General features: G+C 40.4%; 1 protein-coding gene across 3 annotated transcripts in view; it reads right to left on the minus strand.

Moving 5' to 3' along the window:
- Positions 1 to 20469, minus strand: part of DPP6 (dipeptidyl peptidase like 6) — a 510591-nt gene that overhangs the window by 21269 nt on the left and 468853 nt on the right. For all 3 annotated transcript variants that reach the window (XM_065666817.1, XM_065666815.1, XM_065666816.1), the window contains exons 15-16: positions 20316 to 20363; positions 18053 to 18171 (exon numbers count right to left, since the gene is read on the minus strand). In XM_065666817.1, the coding sequence (XP_065522889.1) occupies positions 18053 to 18171; positions 20316 to 20363 (167 nt within the window). The remainder of the gene's footprint in view (positions 1 to 18052; positions 18172 to 20315; positions 20364 to 20469) is intronic.

The raw sequence follows: 20469 nt of genomic DNA on the forward strand, positions 1-20469 counted from the left end.
GGTCTCACAAGAGCAGAGTAGAGGGGCAGGATCACCTCCTTCACCCTGCTGGTCACGCTCCTTTTGATGCAGCCCAGGATACGGTTGGCTTTCTGGGCTGCGAGCGCACACTGAAGCCAGCTCATGTTCATTTTCTCATCGACCAGCACCCCCAAGTCCTTCTCTGCAGGGCCGCTCTGAATCTCTTCTGTGCCCCACCTGTAGCTGTGCCTGGGATTGCACCGACCCAGGTGTAGGACCTTGCACTTGGCATGGTTGAACTTCATCAGGTTGGCATCAGCCCACCTCACAAGCGTGTCAAGGTCCCTCTGGATGGCATCCCTTCCCTCCAGCGTATCAACCAGACCACACAGCTTGGTGTCATCAGCAAACTTGCTGAGGGCGCACTCAACCCCACTGTCCGTGTCAGTGACAAAGATGTTGAACAAGACCTGTCTCAACACCAGTCCCTGAGGGACACCACTTGTTACTGGTCTCCAGCTGGAGAGTGAGCCACTGACCACAACTCTGATGTGAAAAGGTAAGAGACCCAGCACATACCCTGCTAGCCTGGGTGACTGTTCACAAAATCAGGCAGGCCACAGTCCCGCGCGATGAAGGGATGCTGCTGCTGTTGGATTTCTTCCCTCTACCCCAGCTGCAGAGGGGTAGTTGCATGCAGCACTGTGACACACCCTTAGCTGTGGGACCTGGCACTGCCGCTCCTTGCCACCTTCCCAAAACTATTTTGGATGCTGGTTGGCACCATATGGGCTCTGTAAGCCCTTTATCCCTCTCTGCATCCCTCTGGTAGGAGCAGGACAGGATGCGCTGAAGTGCTATCAGTTGGAACTGCTTCACTTGCCTTGCAGGCTCCACTTCCCTCTCCTTAGGTGCAGCATGGAACCAACTCACTCCAGTAACTTCACAGCAGTTTTAATGGTGCTGCTTTACTTCCAGCTTAAGAGAAAGGAGCAAAACTACTGACAGGAGAACTTCCTTGTGTATAGACATACTCCACACTTTCCTAGATACAAGCATCTTTAATAATGCTGCCTAAATCTCTAGTTACAGGAATGAGATTTTCAACTAAAAAATATAGCTAAAAGTACGGCTTTATCATAAGGACTCTGACTTTAAAAACATCACTGTCATTATGCACGCTAGAAGTAAATTAAGCCATATCACTATAATGAAATGGGCAAATTTGTCATGGAGAAGTACTACCCACTGTGATATGAAAGTGCACAGAAACTCAGTGCCATAGTATTTTGACAAGAAAAAGCATTGGCCATGGCTTGTCTTTAATTTTTTAAGCAGCTTTCATTATTATTTCCAAGAGGATTCTGCTTAAACACTACCAGAAAGAAGCAACTCCAGATATTTTGGTGGTAAGGTGTAGCTTTCCAGAATAAAAACGGAAAATCACACAAGTTTGAATAAAATATTTACCAGACATTTCTTTGCAATACTTTTAAGAGAATATTCTTCAATATTCCTGATGTCTGCATGATCTAAACAGCATAGAGAATTATATCAGTTGCAACTTTAAACTGAAAATAATGTTTCTAAAATGAATTCAAAGTAAAATTTTGAAAAAGGTCATAAGTATTGAAAAAAATAAAGAAAAAAAGAGGAATTGTCTTATTTTTCTCATCCATATTCTCAAAGGCTTCAATGTGGCAGATAATTTCAGACCAGAAGCTAAATTCACAGTGTGTAAACAATGAAAATTCAAATACTCTCCGCCAGTGCCACCAGCATATCTCTTCAGCACTGATGAATGATTTAAAAGAGCAGCTGCAAGCAATGGGAGCTGAGAGGGTCTGGCTCTGCCCAAGTGAGATAATTGGCAACAGCCATCTCTGTGTACAGATTTCAGATCTCTTTATTTGCTAATCCATGAATTATTTATACGTGCTGCATAAAGTTCATGTGTTGGGGTGATATTATCAGCCTAATAAATAAAGACATGGGGAGTTCTGTGAACCACCTCTTACGATTAAAATATTTTCCCATTTATAGTGTTTCCCAGTCTATGCTACAGACAGATGTTCGTGCCATTTGCTTCGGCAACCTTGTTGACACAAACATCAAACAGATTTGTGCTGCTATTCACCCTCCCCAAGGCATTTAATTTTTTAATCTAATCTTTACTTCCTCAAATGTAACTTGTCTTGCAAAATCACAGAATCACAGAATGGTTTGGCTAGGAAAGGACCTTAATTAAGATCATCTAGTTCCAACTCCCCTGCCATGGGCAGAGACGCCTCACACTAGACCATTCTCTCTCTTTGCTTTCACTCAGGGTTAAAAAACCACTTTTGTTGAGATGTTTTAAACTAGAGGTCTTTAACCGTGCCACTGGCAAGTCTTTGCCTACCTTAGCATATAAGAATCATTCACCATTTTGCCATCATTGGCCTTTTAGGTAAACTAGCAATAAGTCTAACTCTCAGGAAAGGGGAAAAAACATTTAACAGTTAAACCACTACACTGGAATACAGAGCCCTCAGGAATGGTAGGAAATAAAAGGGAAAATAAACAATACTGTCCTGTTCTCAGGCAATACGTAGCAGTGCACACACCACACCGATGGTACTGCTTGTTTCTGCCTTGTCTGATACTAGTAATAAATTTCATGCTTACTTTATGGACAGCATAAATAAATCTAGTTGTTCTGAGGCAGCTTCAGATAGCAGAGTCTAGAGGGCAAATGAGCAAGAGATTTGTCCTTAATTATGCTACACAAAATAGGTCTGATGCATTTTTCAAAAGGTTGCTTGAGTGAATTAGCATGATCAGGACTTCAGTCCATTGTATGGGATTTTAAGAGGCACCTACAGCAAAGAGTGGTGCTGGAAGCTGGGCTGACACTGACAGGCTATCCTATGGTCACTGAACCACAGAAGGACATGGGACCTCCAGGTCTGACAAGACCATCTCTTGCTTCTTCAGGTAGTTGTGTATCATAACAGTATTGACAAACACCCTGTAAGTATAACTCTGTTTTTGCTAATTCCTACTCGTGTCTTGCTTTTCTGTTAGGAGCTGCCTTGAAGCTACACTGGCTGTCGCTCAATTTGCACCTTTTAGGCTTTGTTTCAACAAGCTGCTTTCTGTTAATCATGAGTATTCCCATTATAGCTAGAGCAGTCATGTGTCCCCAAAGCTCTCATCTAGTAGGATGAACTAGACTATTTTAGCTCTTTTTTTGTAAGATAAGATTCCTTTTCATCTTATTCTTTAATATACGGCCGTTTTACATTTAGTTCCTCCTTCCTAAACAGAAACGAGCAGGACTCTACCCATGCTTCAGGAGGTGTCTTAACTGGTTCTTATGCAATGAAACTGCTGCTTGTCCAGTTCCATCCTAAAAGTGTGCCTTTTCCATGACCACAGCTGGCAGGCATTTTTCAGACATCCAGGGATCAGCACTGCATGGCCAGGCACCCATCTGGTCTTCTGAGGCATTTGTAACTCTTGAGCTTCAAGCAAACAAGACAAATTCTTGCCCTGAGTCACCACGTGACTAATTTTGGTCTTTGTACTATTAACCTCTCCCACTCCAGTCCTGCAAGATGGCTTGCTTCTCCAGTATTTCTCTCTGCCTTATGATGATGCTTATCAGCTCTGTGGCCTTAACAAATTCCATTAGCCGCATCCAGCTTTGGGTTCCCAGGCTGCTGGGGAGCAATCTAAGTAAGGTCCTTCCCAAGGCCAGCTCTTAATGACCCCTGCTGCTGATCTCCAATTAGCCTTATATTTCTCTTTATCATAATCTACTGCCTTCTTTCATTTAGCTGCTACTTAACCTTCCCTTACAATTCTTTCACTAATCCCCATCCTCTCCCTCTTAATTAATATCCTCCAATGTGGTATCACATCAAGTGGGCTGAGTGAAAGCATTTCCTTCTTTTCATGAGGTTTTGGCTAAGGTTTTCAAAAGCCATAATGCAGTAATGCATGTGGATGGTTCCAAAGAGGAACACAGAAAACCTACAACCTTCAAGAAATGTTCGTAGTGCACATTCACCCACTAGAGTGACAAGATCAGCAGTGAAAAGGAGGTAGGTTAAGAGAATTTGCTTGCAGAGTTCCCAAACCTGATCATGCACCATGACTGTGTACTTGGAGACACAAGTCCCAGAGGTAGGAGGGGACCACTCCACCTTATGTGGGGATAACTGACTTACCAAAAGGCTGATGTATTTTGTTCTAGCATGCTGCTTCAGATGTATGGTTGGAAGAACAAATCTGAACAGAGAACTCACCATACCCAATTCTCTTTCTTTCTCCAATTTCTGTTCTATTTTCTGATATTTCTAATTGAAGCCCCCCTTATTTTAATCGCTTTTAACCCAATTTCAATCCAGACTGTCTGCAAACTTTGAAAAGAGATGAAAGCAAAAGCTTAACATTTGTCCCCATCTTTTAAATATAAGTTTCTTATTGGATGAATATATGCTAATCCTAAGGAAATACCATATATGGAGGAACACACATGACATTTTCCGTATTCTTTCGCTATTTTGGAAAGTGTTTGGGTAACTTCAGATGACCAAGGAAGCTGTGCAGACTCCATCCTTGGAAGCTTCAAAGATGACTAGTCCTGAGCAACCTTGTCTGACTTCTTCTCTGACACTCCTTAGAGCAGGAGGTTGCACTACAGACATCCTAAGGCTCCTTCCAACCTGAATTCTCCTATGATTCTCTGATTTTATGATTAAAAAGTATCATAAATGACAGTGATGTCATGATGGGGAGACTATGTAGCCAAGTTCTGGTAGAGCTTTGGAAGGGGAGGAAAAGCGTTGCAGTCCCTGTTACTCCTTCCAGCTTCTCCAGTAAACATACTGCCGGTATATTCAAGGGAAAATGATATTTCTTTGTAATCACAACATGAAAGAAAATGCACTCTTCTCAGTGCCATTCACAACTCATTAACACTGACAGAATAAAACCCCACTGCATATTGTGAGTTTATTCCATTAAAAGCGCATTATAGAATCATAGAATAGTTACGGTTGGAAAGGACCTTAAGATCATCTAGTTCCAACCCCCCTGCCATGGGCAGGGACACCTCACACTAAACCATCCCACCCAAGGCTTCATCCAACCTGGCCCTGAACACTGCCAGGGATGGAGCATTCACAGCTTCCCTGAGCAACCGATTCCAGTGCCTCAGCACCCTTCCAGTAAAGAACTTCCTCCTTATATCCAATCTAAACTTCGCCTGTTTAAGTTTTAACCCGTTACCCCTTGTCCTGTCACTACAGTCCCTAATGAATGGTCCACCCCCCGCACACCTATAGCCCCCCTTCAGGTACTGGAAGCCTGTTATGAGGTCTCCATGCAGCCTTTTCTTCTCCAGGCTGAACAGCCCCAAATAATTCTTTTATAACAAACGAATGATATCATAGCTAGTTAAGTGATAACTGGTGACGGATATTAACTTAAAACCAGAAACAAACAAACAACAAAAAACCCAGAACAACTACCAAATGTAAATTACATTGCTTCACATTGTCTAGTCATTAAGCTGTTTTCCTCTCATGAGTTCTCAGGTTTTAATATATCCTTAATGTACTGACTGCATTAATAAGGGACTAAACAAGTATCATGCAAAGAGAAAACAAAGGCCACCAATAAACCTTACAGCTGGTCCAGCTGGCAAACAAGGTGAAAGAAGCAGTTTTCCTTAGAGGAAGCTCTAAATCTTGCAGGATGGTAACATCTGTACTGTCCACAGCAGAATAATGAGTTCAACCAAGGTCACTCATATAGCTGGAAATAACACACATGCACCCTAGTCTCAACATGCAGGAGGCCACTGCCTGATTTGTGAAGCTTCATTATCTGAAGCATCGGAGGAAGCCTGTTGTCATGGTCATTTGTCTGCTACGAGTGGAGCTCAGATAAAATTTTATATGTACAGAATGACCAAATGACAAGAACTCTGGCTGCAAGCAGATGATATATCATTTTCCTCTGGGCAATGTCAGACAGCTCATATTTAGAAGCAAGAGTCAAAATGAAAATGGGATCAAAACATGTAAAAAGAAGGAATGTAGTGCTTTACAGAATGAAGTCATTTTCAAGGGGATAGCAGTTTCACTTTCATTCCACAATCTTTTTTTTTTTTTTTCATGCACTGGAAATTACAGGTGTTTACTATTAATTTTATTATTAAATATTTATGCATATTTTTCCCCATTTATACATGTCAGTATTTACGGGTACTTTACACTGCATTAAAGCTGTATAACAATACAGTAAAATTTTTTATAACACGAATGGCCTACTAAAAGGAAGATAAAATGTGGCTGGAACATCCACAAAAGCCACCATTTTAATTAATTTCAGACTACTTTAATAACTATCTTGTTAACAGCTGATACTAAAGAAGTTATCTTTCAAATTCCAAACTACTAATAGCATCCTCTTTCTTCCTGGAGAAAAAGGTTTTGTCATACATTCTCGTTGTGCAAAAGGGATTTTTCATCCCAGCCTGCTATTTTGAAGTGAGAGAGTGAGAATGAGAGAATGATGAGCACTCCCCATCCTGCCTTTGCCCGTGGGATTTCTGACCCATGAACTGCGCACAAAGGAGTTGAAATGCAAGAGCCAACCTCGGCTGTTAAGTAAGAAAGGGAGTCAAGTGAATACAAATGTGAATTATATAGTAATTATAATATAAATAGGACCCAGAGATTAAGTCTGTGCATGCTTTCAAACAGCAGAAACTAATTTAAGCTTCATAAGCCTCAGGAAAAGTTCCAAAAGGTCACAATTTGCCTGGAAGCACTAATTACAGCCTCCCCCTACTGGGTATACAAAAACCCAAGCGTTGCCATAATCATCCTTGTATAGGAAACCATTCTGGTCACAACAGATAACAGCCACCCAGTGACCTAATATGTGAGCAACCACTGGGAATGCCTTCCAGGCATAAGCAGAGCTGCTGTGCTCATTTAGCATGCATTTAGCATGCGGCTGGGTAGGAGCCTGCACACTGTTGGGTCACGCCTGGTTCTTGGAGGCTGTTACCACGTTGCAAGACATTTAGCTGCACTTCATTATCTCCATGTTTCCTACACATCTTGGATTTTGTTACCCAGATATTTCGGCTAGGATGTGTAGCTTATCCAGTAGCACAAGGATAGCACATTCTTGTGGACTGCCTGTCCTCCTCTACCCAGAAATACAACATTATGTTCAGACCCCCACAGCACGGTGTCAAACGCTTGCTTTCCACCCCTTGATGTAGACCCCAGATTCAGGCCAAGGATAGCTCAGATGGTTCAGAGAATCTGAACCCCCATGAGCTGCACATAAGGCAATAAATATCAAACCTTTCTGCTGAAGCATATTATAAACACTTGCTGTGATAAAAAATTACATAAATCTAGGCCACCAGATGAAAACTGTAATTTATTTTTTGATAATAGAGAATATAGATACCACTCTACTCCAGGCTGCAGTCATCAGATGGCCCATAACATCCTCCCAAATCATCACTCTGTGGTTCTCTAAAAACTTTAAGCTAGTACTGTCCACTTCCATCTCCACCTTGGCCACTTGGTCCCACCCCAGCATTTCCCACTCTCTTGCATGACCAGGAATGTTTGTATAACCATCCAGCAAAACACCAGAACAGCTTCTAGAACTGATCACAGCAGAAGAAGGAAGTTATAGTTAATTTTCTTTCAGTTCAGTTCCTGTACCCAGCTCAGGGTAAGCCTATTCACAGCACAGGTAGCAGACTGCTGAAAGAGCCCTCAAGCTGGACAGAGGATGGACACTCCTTCAACGGCAGCACTGACTTTGTTTTCTAGTCCTTGTAGACATACAGTGCTGTGCTCCTCCAAGGTGTGCCGATGAAAAATCCAGTAAGGTGCTTTATAGGGAGTTACTGCATTTCACAGCAAGGTAAGGCAAGGTAAGGCAAGGTAAGGACAGCAGGTAGAAAACACCTTTCCCTGAGCCTCCTTCTTCTGCTCAGTCTCCTGGGAGCTACTGCTTATAGTGCCTGCAGTAAGAAAAGTATTTAAAGTTGGTCCTCAGCCTTGGCTGAGGTCTTCAGAGATACTGATATGGCTGCACTGAGGTGTGGAAGTAGCTGGTGCATATCCCATTAGTAAAATCCAGGAAGTAACCACACACATTTGTGTAAACCAGGGCATGCCTATTGTGCTTCTCTATCCATAGGCTTGGTTAATAGAACTTGGCTAATGGAACTCCTTTTCAGTGCTAGTAGTTGTTTCAGCATTTAATGGAGCCTCTTCAGGCTACTTCAATGACATCATTTATTATGAACCTTGCCAAAGGCTAACTGAATTGCTCAGTTCTGTCCCTTTCAGCGGGAGCAACTGCACTTAGGCAGCATTTACCTGAATTTCAGTAAGAACTGCATCACTAAGATGCTTTGCCATTACCAGGATTAACAGATGATTAAGGGAGTGGAACATCTCCCTTATGAGGAGAGGCTGAGGGAGCTGGGTCTCTTTAGCTTGGAGAAGAGGAGACTGAGGGGTGACCTCATCAATGTTTACAAATATGTGAAGGGTAGGTGTCAGGATGATGGAGCTAGGCTTTTTTCAGTGATATCCAGTGATAGGACAAGGGGCAATGGGTGTAAACTGGAACATAGGAAGTTCCACGTTAACATCAGGAAGAACTTCTTTACTGTAAGAGTGACAGAGCACTGGAACAGGCTGCCCAGGGGGGTTGTGGAGTCTCCTACACTGGAGATATTCAAGGCCCGCCTGGACAAGTTCCTGTGTGATGTACTGTAGGTTACCCTGCTCTTGCAGGGGGGTTGGACTAGATGATCTTTTTAGGTCCCTTCCAACCCTTGGGATTCTGTGATTCTGTGATTTATGATTTTATTAGTTGACAAGTTGACACTAAACTCACATGCTTCAGATGTATTGCCAGGCAGCAGGCATTCTACATAACTAAGTTTAAGTAAGGATTAAATGTAGGTATTTCCCCTCTGTGCATTTAAGGTTTGTTTCAGGCCCTGGAGTAAGATACTTTTACCCACACCAGCAAGCTTTCCCCAGATGTCTGCCAGAGATGCCCCAAACCATGTGGAGGGGTCACCTGGAGAAGTAAAATAGGAATTTCAGCTTCTTGTCTCTCAAAGGCAAGAAAACAACTTTCTACCGTTTTAACCTGGGTGTTATTGGCAGAAAACACTCCTAATGAAACACTGTAGTGCTTGCCAAGCACTTTTTTCCCTGTTTAAATCCTTCTTAGATGATCAATACTTCCATATCACTCACAGGGAGCAAATTTCTCACACACATACACATCGAAGGACCCTCCAAAGCAAAAAAGCTGTGGGATGACCTTCCCCCTCGCAGCTGCATTGTGTCTCCTGACACACAGTGCTGTAAAACCATGTAATACATAATGATGTGCTTCTAGCCAAAATGGGTTATTATGTTTTTCATAACTGTTTTAGTGCTTCTATAACTGAAAATTCAATCCCTCATTCAAGAGATTGTTGCCTATCTCTAAAGGCACTGCAGTGGCACGGGAGGCTGGTCTTGCTGGAGTCCCATCCTGCAACATGCCAAGGGGCTCTTCTGCTGCTCTGGGTTCCTCCAGCTCCCGCTGCGGCTGGTGGGAGTTAAGAGCATTCAGCACCTGGGAGGACTGGCCCTGTGCTTATTAAGGCCTGTGATGTAATTACAGACTAGTTATTGAATTGCTATTGAGACGAAACATCACGCGGTGCTGTGAGCTAACAGCAAACGTGTACAGCCATGGCTTGTTAACTCTTCACTCCGGAGTAATTTAATCATTTCACATGCTGCTTTTGTTACAGGAGTGCTCTCTTGCATACTAATAGTTGGGTTTCTGCTAGGAAGGTTTCTCTGCAGTGAACAGATTGAAGATTCACTGAATCTTTCAAAACCACTCTGGTAATTTACCCATCTATGCCCCTTATTGTCACTGTATATCTGAGCATTGCAGTCAGTAATGGACTTATTTTCGTAACACCTCTAGAAAGCTGGAATTACAAGATACGCTTGAGCCCTCTAAAAGAGCTTGAGGCAGAGAAAAGAATCAAACCCATGTGTCTTAAGTTGCATTTTGCAGCTAGTTAGGATTTCTTGGACCACTGTTACTAAATGTGTCTTTGAATTCTCCATGTCTAGATACAGGCCAACAAATTAAAACAAGTATTATAAACCCCACCTATTTGTAAAGTATATGTATGATAGGTGTCCACATTCAACTCAGGATTTAGAGAATCTAACAATATTATATAAGTAACACGATTATTTTGTTACAGAAATAGAAAAAGGAAAGAAATTCACCTACTTCTTGCCAATATATTTGCCTAAATACTGAGTTGTTTTATAGTCCGTAAGTATCCAGTGAAGAGCTAAGATGTATACTTTCATTACTGCTTGTACTGATGTTTACCTGAGCATAACAGCTACTAAGAACAATCTGGTGCCAGGAATGCTAGTGAGGAGACTGTGATATGCAAGATGTCTATGTAATATGTAAGGTAATACATAAGCAATGTATTCAGGTTTTGTGGACAAAACGTTGCTTTATGAACTTGTACTTGCTGAAGGGCAGACACCCTAAAATTGACTTATGGCTCATGGCATTTGCTTCTCCATAGTTAATATTAAACCCCCGTCTCCAGATTTCCGATTGCTTTCCAGGGACGGTAGGTCTGGCTCAAATGGCACAGGTTAAAAGGTCTGATTAAATGAAGGAACAGAGAAAGATGTATAAAGAGGTTCATTATTCTCCTGCCTGAAGGCAAGAACCGACCTCTTATTGCAGGAGCTGAGCAGACATGTCCCTGATGGGTACATTATTGCAAAAATCCTGAAGAGGGTAATTAAGCACCATCCACCGATGGAGACAGGTTACAGAGCTAGACACATTTCTGTCCTATTCCAGTAGCCAATGGTGCTTTTCCTTGGAGGGCTGTCTTGCAATATGAGGAGAAAAATGGGGGTCTTGGTACTTGACTCAAGATGTGGCCACAGGCGAACCACTAATTCTCACTCTACTACTGCTCCCCACTTGCTGAGAGCATGAGAATGACCATCTGGGGAAAGGTTGCAAAGGGCTTTACGCATCTTTCCATAACTCAAATGAAACACTGCAGTATTTATTTTGCCAGCAATAAAATTGCTACTTCCTCTTCCCTGTATCCTGCTAAATCTCATAAAGAATTATCCTGAGATATTAAAAAACATTAAGCTCTTCCTGTTCAAAGAGACACAGATATACAAATTGCTGCCAATAATGGCTTTGTGATGATCCCACGGCCACCTCATATTAATGGAGAAACTGAAGCAAAATGTGATTTGACCCTCGTGGTGAAAGACAAATGTCATGATCTTCTTTACTGAGGCAGAAAGGATTCAGACACTTTTATTCAGAACATAAGCTCATAGAAGCCCCTGTTTCTTTTGTGGTGAATATTACAGACAAAAATTTCTCATAAGTGATATGCTAGAACTAGTACGTTTTTGTGAAGATAAGTGTTGATTAAAGCTCATTCCTCTGGGACTTTATGGGATTTTCAGGGAAAAAAGTTCCCCAAACTCAGCATTAAAGAAAGTGCAGATTAAACTTCAGTAAGAAGACAGGCAAAATAAAATGTTACTTTGTTACAGTGAAATTCATCCAAAAATCCAAGCACTTTACTGGTTTTAATTTAGCTTGTCTTTGGAGACCATTCAAGCCTACCCAAATCAGCTGGTAATCCCATGAGAGAATAATACTAGGAGATTTTCTCAAAAAAGACAGAGTCTTTATGCAATAATAGCACCTAAATATAGCCACAGTGCTAGAAATAATGCCAAGAATTTTAAGTTTAATCATATTTTTAAAGAAAAATCCATGGGTTTTATGTCCCTGAGCTCATCTATACCAATGGTGATGGTGCTGGATGCTGCCCTTTCAAAGGATGTTCCCACCCACCCAGCTCTTGGCTGAGCTTATCCCAAACTGTGCAGCACTATGCAGCATACAAGGCAGCATTAATGACCCAGTTTTCCCATTTTTCCAACCACCTCCAGCTTCCTTTAAATGTTCTTTTGCACAGGAGTGCTGGCTAGTGGTTTTTAGCAAAAAGACCTTGCCACATTATTAGAAGAAAGCAGGAGAGGTGCTAGTTAGGAATCACTGACTGGGTTTAGAAAGACTGCAGTGACAAAGGACATGAGCTCTGTTTTGAATCCTGGTTCCAACAAACATAAATGATGAGCTGATGCATTCTCCTAAAGCAGCCCTCATTATAAATTAGTGATTTCACACAACATCTTTTGTAGCTTAGACTCATGCACACTAAGAATTTCTGTATATGGGGCGTTTTTCAGAAGTGTAACCATACACTTCAGACTTGTATCATCTGTGCGGGCAGGAGCTTGTGCTGTGACCACATCAGAGGACATAAAAATCTAGATAGGTAAAAGGATTGCAAACCGTGGGTTTAGACCTCTCCATACTACAAGGCTGAACCTTGTTAAATCATGTTCTGGACTCTATGGTGTTAAAATGCGATTAAAAGTGAGGTAAAGACAACCTGCCACAAAAAAGAGGCAGATGATTTGATAAAATTTGGTAGTGACAGTCTTTTCTGAGTCCAGCAAAAATCTGGAAAGTAAAAGAAATGTACTTTACAATGCTCAGATTAAACACAATAAGTGGAAGCAGCAAGTAATGCTTCTCAGTGTTCCGGCGTCCAGATGGTGTTTCCATATTCCACCAAGAGGGAGGAAAGAAGATACTTAAATTCTCAAGAAACACTTTGAGGAGCTGATAAGTTTCAAGCTAAATGCTGCCTCTATAAAGAATAAACTTGCAGCACTTGTCTTTAAAACCCATAAATACACAGACAGAATGTGTTGCATGCACAATGGTATGAGGAACTTGACTCAGATTATCAGTAATTTGGTTCTGTTTCTTCTTCAGTAGCATCAATCACTTTCAAAGGACATCTTTAAATCGCAAAGTTTTCCTACTGTGTCCTTTTGCACCACTTGTTCTCTGTTTACGGGACTGACCAGGACTTTATCTGGCAGCACCTAACGCTATAAATCCTGTTTTTAAAGATTTCCCAGGCATCATTCAGTGCTGAAGGGCCAGTAGCATAGCTACAGAGCTGTTGTTATTGCAGCTGGCTCAGAGGACATACCTGGGGAAAAGCAGATGTATACCCAGATAAATCCCTTTCCTGTTGGTTCCTTAGGTATTTTATCAAACACAGCTCAGTTACAACTTATTATTTTGCTCTATATCTACAAAATTGCCATCTAGGAAAGGCAGAAATGACTTCATTCCTGTTACCTGTGATTACTGATCTACAGAATCTAGGCAAGGCTACTAATAACCACAGTGCTAAGAGAGGACATCCAAATCAGGTGATAATACTGCCTCATTTTTATTAGAAGAGTCTGTTTTGATTTCTCTAAAGAAAGAGACATCTTTAAAGTCATTTGACCTGCTCAATACTGACAGTAAAGACTATTGGTCAGCTACAAACACAGGTTCCAGCAGAGATAATCTTCAAAGAGCTAGGATAAACTGTAGCAATCTTATGGTATTTTGATCAAAACAATCTTACTGTTTCTGGAGAAGAAGGAAGGACTTGAGACCTACAGAAAAAGATAGTGTTCCCAGTTCTGTTACACTGGTGTCTCTTCTCAAATTGAAAGCTGATTTTTCTCAAATTGGTCAATGAATGGATAATATACAGTCCAGAGGCAAAGGCACTTCTCTATCACCAGTCACCATGCAAGCATGAAGCAATAGTTTTCTCTTAGTCCTCATTACAGTCTTCTCTCATCTGTGTAACTACCAATTTTCTTTGTGCCATACCTAAAAAATGATTAGTCCCTTCCTGATAATGCATGATTATGGGGAACTTTAATTAGCAGGCTGGTAGGAATTCCATGAACAACACTCCCCCTTATAATTTTCATCATGTATTAAATGGCATTAATTGCATTAATGTATGCAGGTGCCAGAGGTCTTCCTTTCTATTCCTCTTGTCTGAGCTAGAAAGCATTAACCCTTTGTGAGGAACCATATACCTCTGCAAGTCAAGGTCATTTTACAGCTGAGGTCAGTTGATGGAGGCTGAACAACTAATGTAAAGGATGCTATGATGCCACTGTCTGTAATAGCAAGGACTTGAACTGTGGGATCCAGAAAATCTTTGCCAGTTCTGAACAACTTCACTGAGTTTTTATGAGAGTGAAGGCTTTATGTTCAAACCTGCCACGTGGAGTGTCAGAGTACACATTAGCCTGCAACAGAAATGGTTGCATATCCTCTCTTCTCCCACGAACAACCTCATTAGGACTCAAGTTTTGATAGCGCTGGCAGGTTACACTTGGGATTGAGGGAAGGAGTCACTGAAGACAATGAGCATCTGTTTAAAATGGAAATACTAAAGCACTACACAGCTCACCATAGTGGTAGTTGTTGATTAGGCTTCATCCTTCTGAGGAGAAGGAGCCATCACCTAAAAATGGTCCTCAGTGCTTTACTGGCTTGGTGTCACTAAGCCTTGCACTGTGCATGTCTGAGCCCCACTAAAGAATCAGGAATAAATTGCTTTCCACAGCCAAAACTTGTATTTTCTTACCCTGTTCTCCATACAATTGATTTTTACATCCTATTTGAGATGAGAAAATCCCAACCTAAATTAAATTTATTTACAAAGTAGCAAAACCTTTCCATCCAGATCTTCTTTCTGTTTTTCTTACAGAGAATCACTGGCAGTTTCTGTGCTGGTTTATGAGAAGAGGCAGAAGTGTAAGCCCATATTTTATGATGAAAATGACAATAGGAGTGACCTTGCTCTAGCACATATTGCTTTTTCAACAGTGTCTAGAGGAGATAATCTAACAGTAGTCTGCAAGGCATCATGTTTCCTTAGATCCTGCAACAATAATTCAATCATGAGCATATAAAATTAGATGAAAAATAAGGTAACTAGCCTTCTGGGACTGAGTGGTTGCAATAAATATTGCCTCCTGACATAAGAATTACATTGTCCTCTTGAAAGAGAGGTTACCTTTTATTATATCATAGTTCTCCTATTTCAGTCTGTGCCAGGTAGCGCTGCTGTTAAGCATAGTCTGCAGGACAGCGAAAAATCCTGTAAGATAATTACATGCTGCCCCTAAGGTATCAAAGCAGTGAGTAGAAAACTTCCAAATTTAAACCTTTGTGATTTATTTTCTTTAACTAAAGATATATTTTTTCCCTTTTCATTGCCTTTCATTAAAGTATCACAGAGTACTTTATAAGCATCAGTTGCTTAATCAAATCTTACTAACCTTGCCATCCATTGCTGAGCCACAGTTGTGTCTGTGTTTCTAAACTCAGTGAAGTTTGCAACTGAAGGTCACAAGCTAGTTAGCAAAGAGGGATAGAGTGAAATTGAGGTGTGGTGAAAATTACTGTCTAAGTGTCATGGTCTGACACAAAGTCGTATGGAAGTCATGCTACAAACACACTTCTGTAGGCAGTCACAGAGTACACAGCAAGACCTGGTGCTTTTATACAATGCAGATAGAGAAGAAAGTACCAAACACCAGCAGGTAGTCTGCCACTCTCTGGTCATTAACATCTACTCCAACTATGATTTGGTGGGGGAAGCAGATGTTGGAACTCTTGGCATCAGCCCTTGGGTAACAGATGTTTGTAAGTAAATACTTGTCTGCTCTGGTGGGCTGCTGCTGCTCTACCTGCTTGATCAGCTGCAGGGCAAGGAGGACTCCTTGGTGTGCCCTCATTCAAGTAACTTTTCCATCTATTTGTTATATGTGTATATGAATAAATAGGATTTCCTGCTTATCAAAAAGATGCTAGAGTATGACTGCTTATAAGCAATAAAATAATACCCTGGGAAAGGGAGGCAAGGCCAAGCTCTAGCTAAGCACCTGTGGAGCTGTGGAAAAAGAAGTCTCCTATTAGTGGAACCAAGTGATTCTCCATCAAACCACAACAGCTGTACTCTGGCTGTATGCCCAGAGTCTGACAGGACGGGTACTTTTATCCAGAGGTCTGCACTTCAGCCAGAACAGATGTTTCCACTGACCTCAACCTCATCAGGTACACCAGGAACCAAAGAGAGCTGCCTCTGCTGTAAATGTACCAAAGCAGATACCTGAAGCTAGACACATTCTACTCAAAAAATGCTAAAAAGAAATACTCCTGTAAACTGCCTGCAAGCAAAAATGTTGAAAATCTCATTTTCAGTTATGTAAATAAGGAATAACTCCACCAAATGTAATGGACTGGTATTTTTATAAAATCATTGAAAATGGAAATCCTAGCAAGATCTCTCTATTTGCTCATGGATATGTATTTTGCAAAGGTATCAATGGAGGCACTGACATAAGCTCCATAGTTGAAGCTGGACTGTATTTGTGCTACACTGAGATTACAGCTTGAGAATTTAGTCCTGTATAATGAAAATTCAGACAGAGATACATTCAGCAAAACCAGATCTGTAAACAGATCTAACTTTAATGACCTTATAATGGAGGTCTTGTTTACAACAGCTAAAAATCTGGCCCACAGCTTGTTATGCAAAATCATTATCTAGTGTACTTGTATTAATGTACACACTAACAAAAACTCACTAATCTCTTCAGGTATCACTGCAGGTTTTTGTGACTAAGATACAATGCAATCCAAATACATCACTCCTAACTGCTGATAAGACTGTAGAAATTTTAATCTTGTTATTCACAATGCTTCTAATCACCTTGGTGCAAAGAAAAGGATACTGTCTCTAGTAGCTACTAACACCTTTTCTTCATATGAAAACAAGAAGAAAAATATACAGGGTTTTTCTTTCAAAGAGAAAAAAACTTCATAAGCATAATAACATTTACAACAAAACAATGTTTATTGGGAAATGACACTTCTCTGCATATGTCTGCCATAACTATAGATTCAGAGATACATAGGTAGTCCATTAAGTTAATTAGTCCATTTTACAGTTAACGCTACCTCTCTGTATTGTATTGCCAGATATTTTTTAGAATATCTATAAATGCACCCCAGATACCATTCATCTTCTTGGGACAGAACATGTCTTTACAAATTTCCATGTCCAGATGTTTTGCTTAGTATTGTGTTAATCATTCTCCTTTTCCAAACTACTTTGATTATCCTAGTTATATCATATTTTACCATTTCAAATACTTCCTTATCCTTCTGTTCATCACAAAAAGTTACTGGCACCAATGAATACTTGCCAGTCAGAGAAGAGGCAGTCCAGACATTCCAAACAGACCACTGATGTTCAGTGAGACACTACTTAGTTGCTTAATGACAGTGTACACTCTTTGTCACACACATTTGTTTTCTACTGAGCTGTTGAAAATAAGGCAATTTGTGCTTGCTTGATGCTTTGCAATACTTGTTTTAGCGGGCAGGCAGGCATTTGGGCAGCTTCAATCGCAGTGAACAACTGATGTTTACGTACTGTGTGTGCAATTTAGGATAATTAAATGGAACTAAATTACATAGGATTAAATGCTACGGAGTTCTTAATTTAGTTTTAATAGCTGGAGAAAGCTGATTTTTGTGACTTTTTTGAATGTTCTCTATTCTTAAGCTTTTGGATACTATAAGGCATTTCAACACAGAAAACCTCTGTTGGATCTGTAGATTACACCATGTTAAGGCAAATTTATGATGGAAGAGCAGTGAAAAACTAGATATTCTGCACTTGCATTGTACATTAGTTAGCTTTCTGCAAAATGGCATGATCTTGGCAAACTTTTTGTTATAACTTTGTATGCCCCTACTCACAGTACTGGTACGAATTGATGCATTGGGACCTCAGTCCCAGCCACACACAGTTAATCCCTGCTTTCTGTCTTCTCTCTCACAAACTTTCTGATGTTTTATGTTGTCTAGATTTTACTGGTACTTTAAATTAAGGATGCGTGGCCAGTCTTTCAAAGCTGCCCACAGGTACACAGGATATCTGAGATATCAATGCTGACTCTAAATTCTGCCCTTAGACACAATGCAATAACAAAACCCAACATACCTTCACATGTCAGTAGGAAGTATTCCAGGTTGCGACTGAAGGATGCACTGAAATAAGTACAGTTTTCAATCAGGTCACAAGACAGACACCGCCTGTTGAAGTTCCCATTTGTGCTTGCACTGAAAAAGTTAATACAAGTCCATGAAGGGCACTGAGCAAATGTTATCTGGAAGTAACATTACTTAAACCTCCCTGTCATTAGAATAAGAACATAAATACAATGCATCCAGCATTAGCAAGAGACTAAGCATTTCCATTTGGTTGAGTTTAAATCGCAGTAATGGCTCTTTTTTTAAATTTTGCCTGAATGGAGAATATATAACAGGATACTGATGTCTTTTTTTTTTTTTTTTTTTTGGCAAGGTCAGGTGGCTATGAAGGAAGTTATAGTTTTTAAAAGAAAATAGTGGTTGAAATTCTACAGGAGGAAGTCACAGTTTGGTGAACGAAGGCATGAAACAATGCAGCAGTATTTCTACACCTACTTACATTATAACAGACAACAAAGAGCTGCAATTGCTTTCTTTAAGTTTCTTACTGGTTGTCACACTGGTCTGATTTACCAGCAGCTGCCTCAGAGGCCAGAGCCCTTTTTTTGGATCTAATTAGTTGCCCTTATAATGTCAGGTGGAAAGGAAAGATTACACTTTAGGACTCATTTTTTAAGAAGGTAATGTGGCGTGTCCATATGCTCAGAAGTGTTTTATAAGAATCTACTATGTATCGAAGAATGAATTACAGATTATTAGTGAATATTACTAAATAGCATTTCACATTGTCATAGCATTTTGAAACTTCAAAATGCTTCAAAAGTATCAACTAATGGATCTTTTCAGCATGACTGTAAAGCAGATGAGTGTTTTTTTGCTAACATTTCAAGGTAGAAGGAGATGAGGCTGAGCACATTGTTTAGGGCCACAAAGACTGACCTGAGTAGTTCTTGGATTCTTGTTTAAGCTCAGATCATGATTTAAATACAATTTGAAGCTACTAAATGAGACACAAAAAGGGGAAAAAAACCGCAAACAGATCTTCATCTGATATAAGCTGTCAGAGCTCCAGTGGTGCTCTGTCAATGTCCATATGCCGAGGTTGCTGCTGAGCTGACACCCTTGGGCTGGGATAAGAGACAGTTGAACTACCCAGCACAGGAAATCAAATACCTGAAGTGAGGCCAAGATCACTGTGTAATCAAAGTAAGGTCAAGGACACTGACATTTTGGGCATCCCTTTCCCTGTTGCCTATGTGGGGAGGTGACGTTAATGAGCACCAGGGTGATCTGCATGCCAAGATGGGCGAGGGGTTGGAAGCACTTTGACTCATGGAAGCAGCTCTTGAGCGACTGTGTCTGGACATAGCTTTGAAAATGGGATTTTCTTATTTGAATAGAAACGAATGGTCAATATAATTTATTTTTTTTCTTAAGAAAATAAGCACCAAGCTGAGCTACTCTCAAAAAAACATGGAATCAAACAGACACAGAGGTCTCAAAAGGAAAAATTATTCAACTACAGGTGATTTAGTTCATTCTAGTTTCCTTCCCACTGAGGAAAAAAGGGATGACATCATGTTAGAGAAGGAAAACGTACTGACTGTCCCTTAACAACTGAGGCTATCACCAACTCTGCCCTTTGATGAAGATGCTGCCATAACAGCAGGGTGATTGAGAAGAAAAACAGGACAATTGGAATAATGATTCCAAAATGAACATTTAAAAGTTTGGGCTTCCTCCTTTTGTAATCTGCTCCCACAATACTTCCCTATAGCTACACTACCAACAGCTTACTATAAACCTATGTTTTAACCATCATACAGTTAGTGAGGATGCTAAAGGGATTGTGAAAAACATTTGCAAACATAACGTTATTATTTCTTTTCAAGATCATGAAGATGCGAAGTGCGATCAAATTTCTGTGAAAACTGCTATCCGAAAGTATAGAACCAGTTTCTACCATTAGTTTATGTAATTCTGAATTCTTTCAAGTGTTAAGCAGTTCTGTTGGAAAGTTTTGTGACAGTTTATCAATCTTGGTACCAATTTAAAATTTGCATTAAAATGAAAAATTGCTAAAAGTAAAACTTTTCCAAATGTCAAGCATTTTGTTCACTATTGTTATGCCATTCTGCCTCTTCCAGTGACACATTGCAAGATCTTGCAATGCCACTAAAGACAAATATGTAAGAATCTGTTTCTATTGGAATTGCTTATGTAAAATTGAAAACCATGGGACATTCTGTATGTGAAGTTAGTAAAGCCCATACCTGTATAAGTGTCGCCTCCTCGGCAAATCTTCTGTGCTGTGGAAATAACTGGGGAGAAAAAAAATCCAAAAGGCAAGTGCATAATTAAAAAGGTATTTTACAAGTATCTTATACAACATGTTCCTTTAAATCACCATTTTCCTCATCTTGTAAA

Source organism: Lathamus discolor, chromosome 2, assembly GCF_037157495.1.
Source record: "Lathamus discolor isolate bLatDis1 chromosome 2, bLatDis1.hap1, whole genome shotgun sequence".
Taxonomy (NCBI): Eukaryota; Metazoa; Chordata; class Aves; order Psittaciformes; family Psittacidae; genus Lathamus; species Lathamus discolor.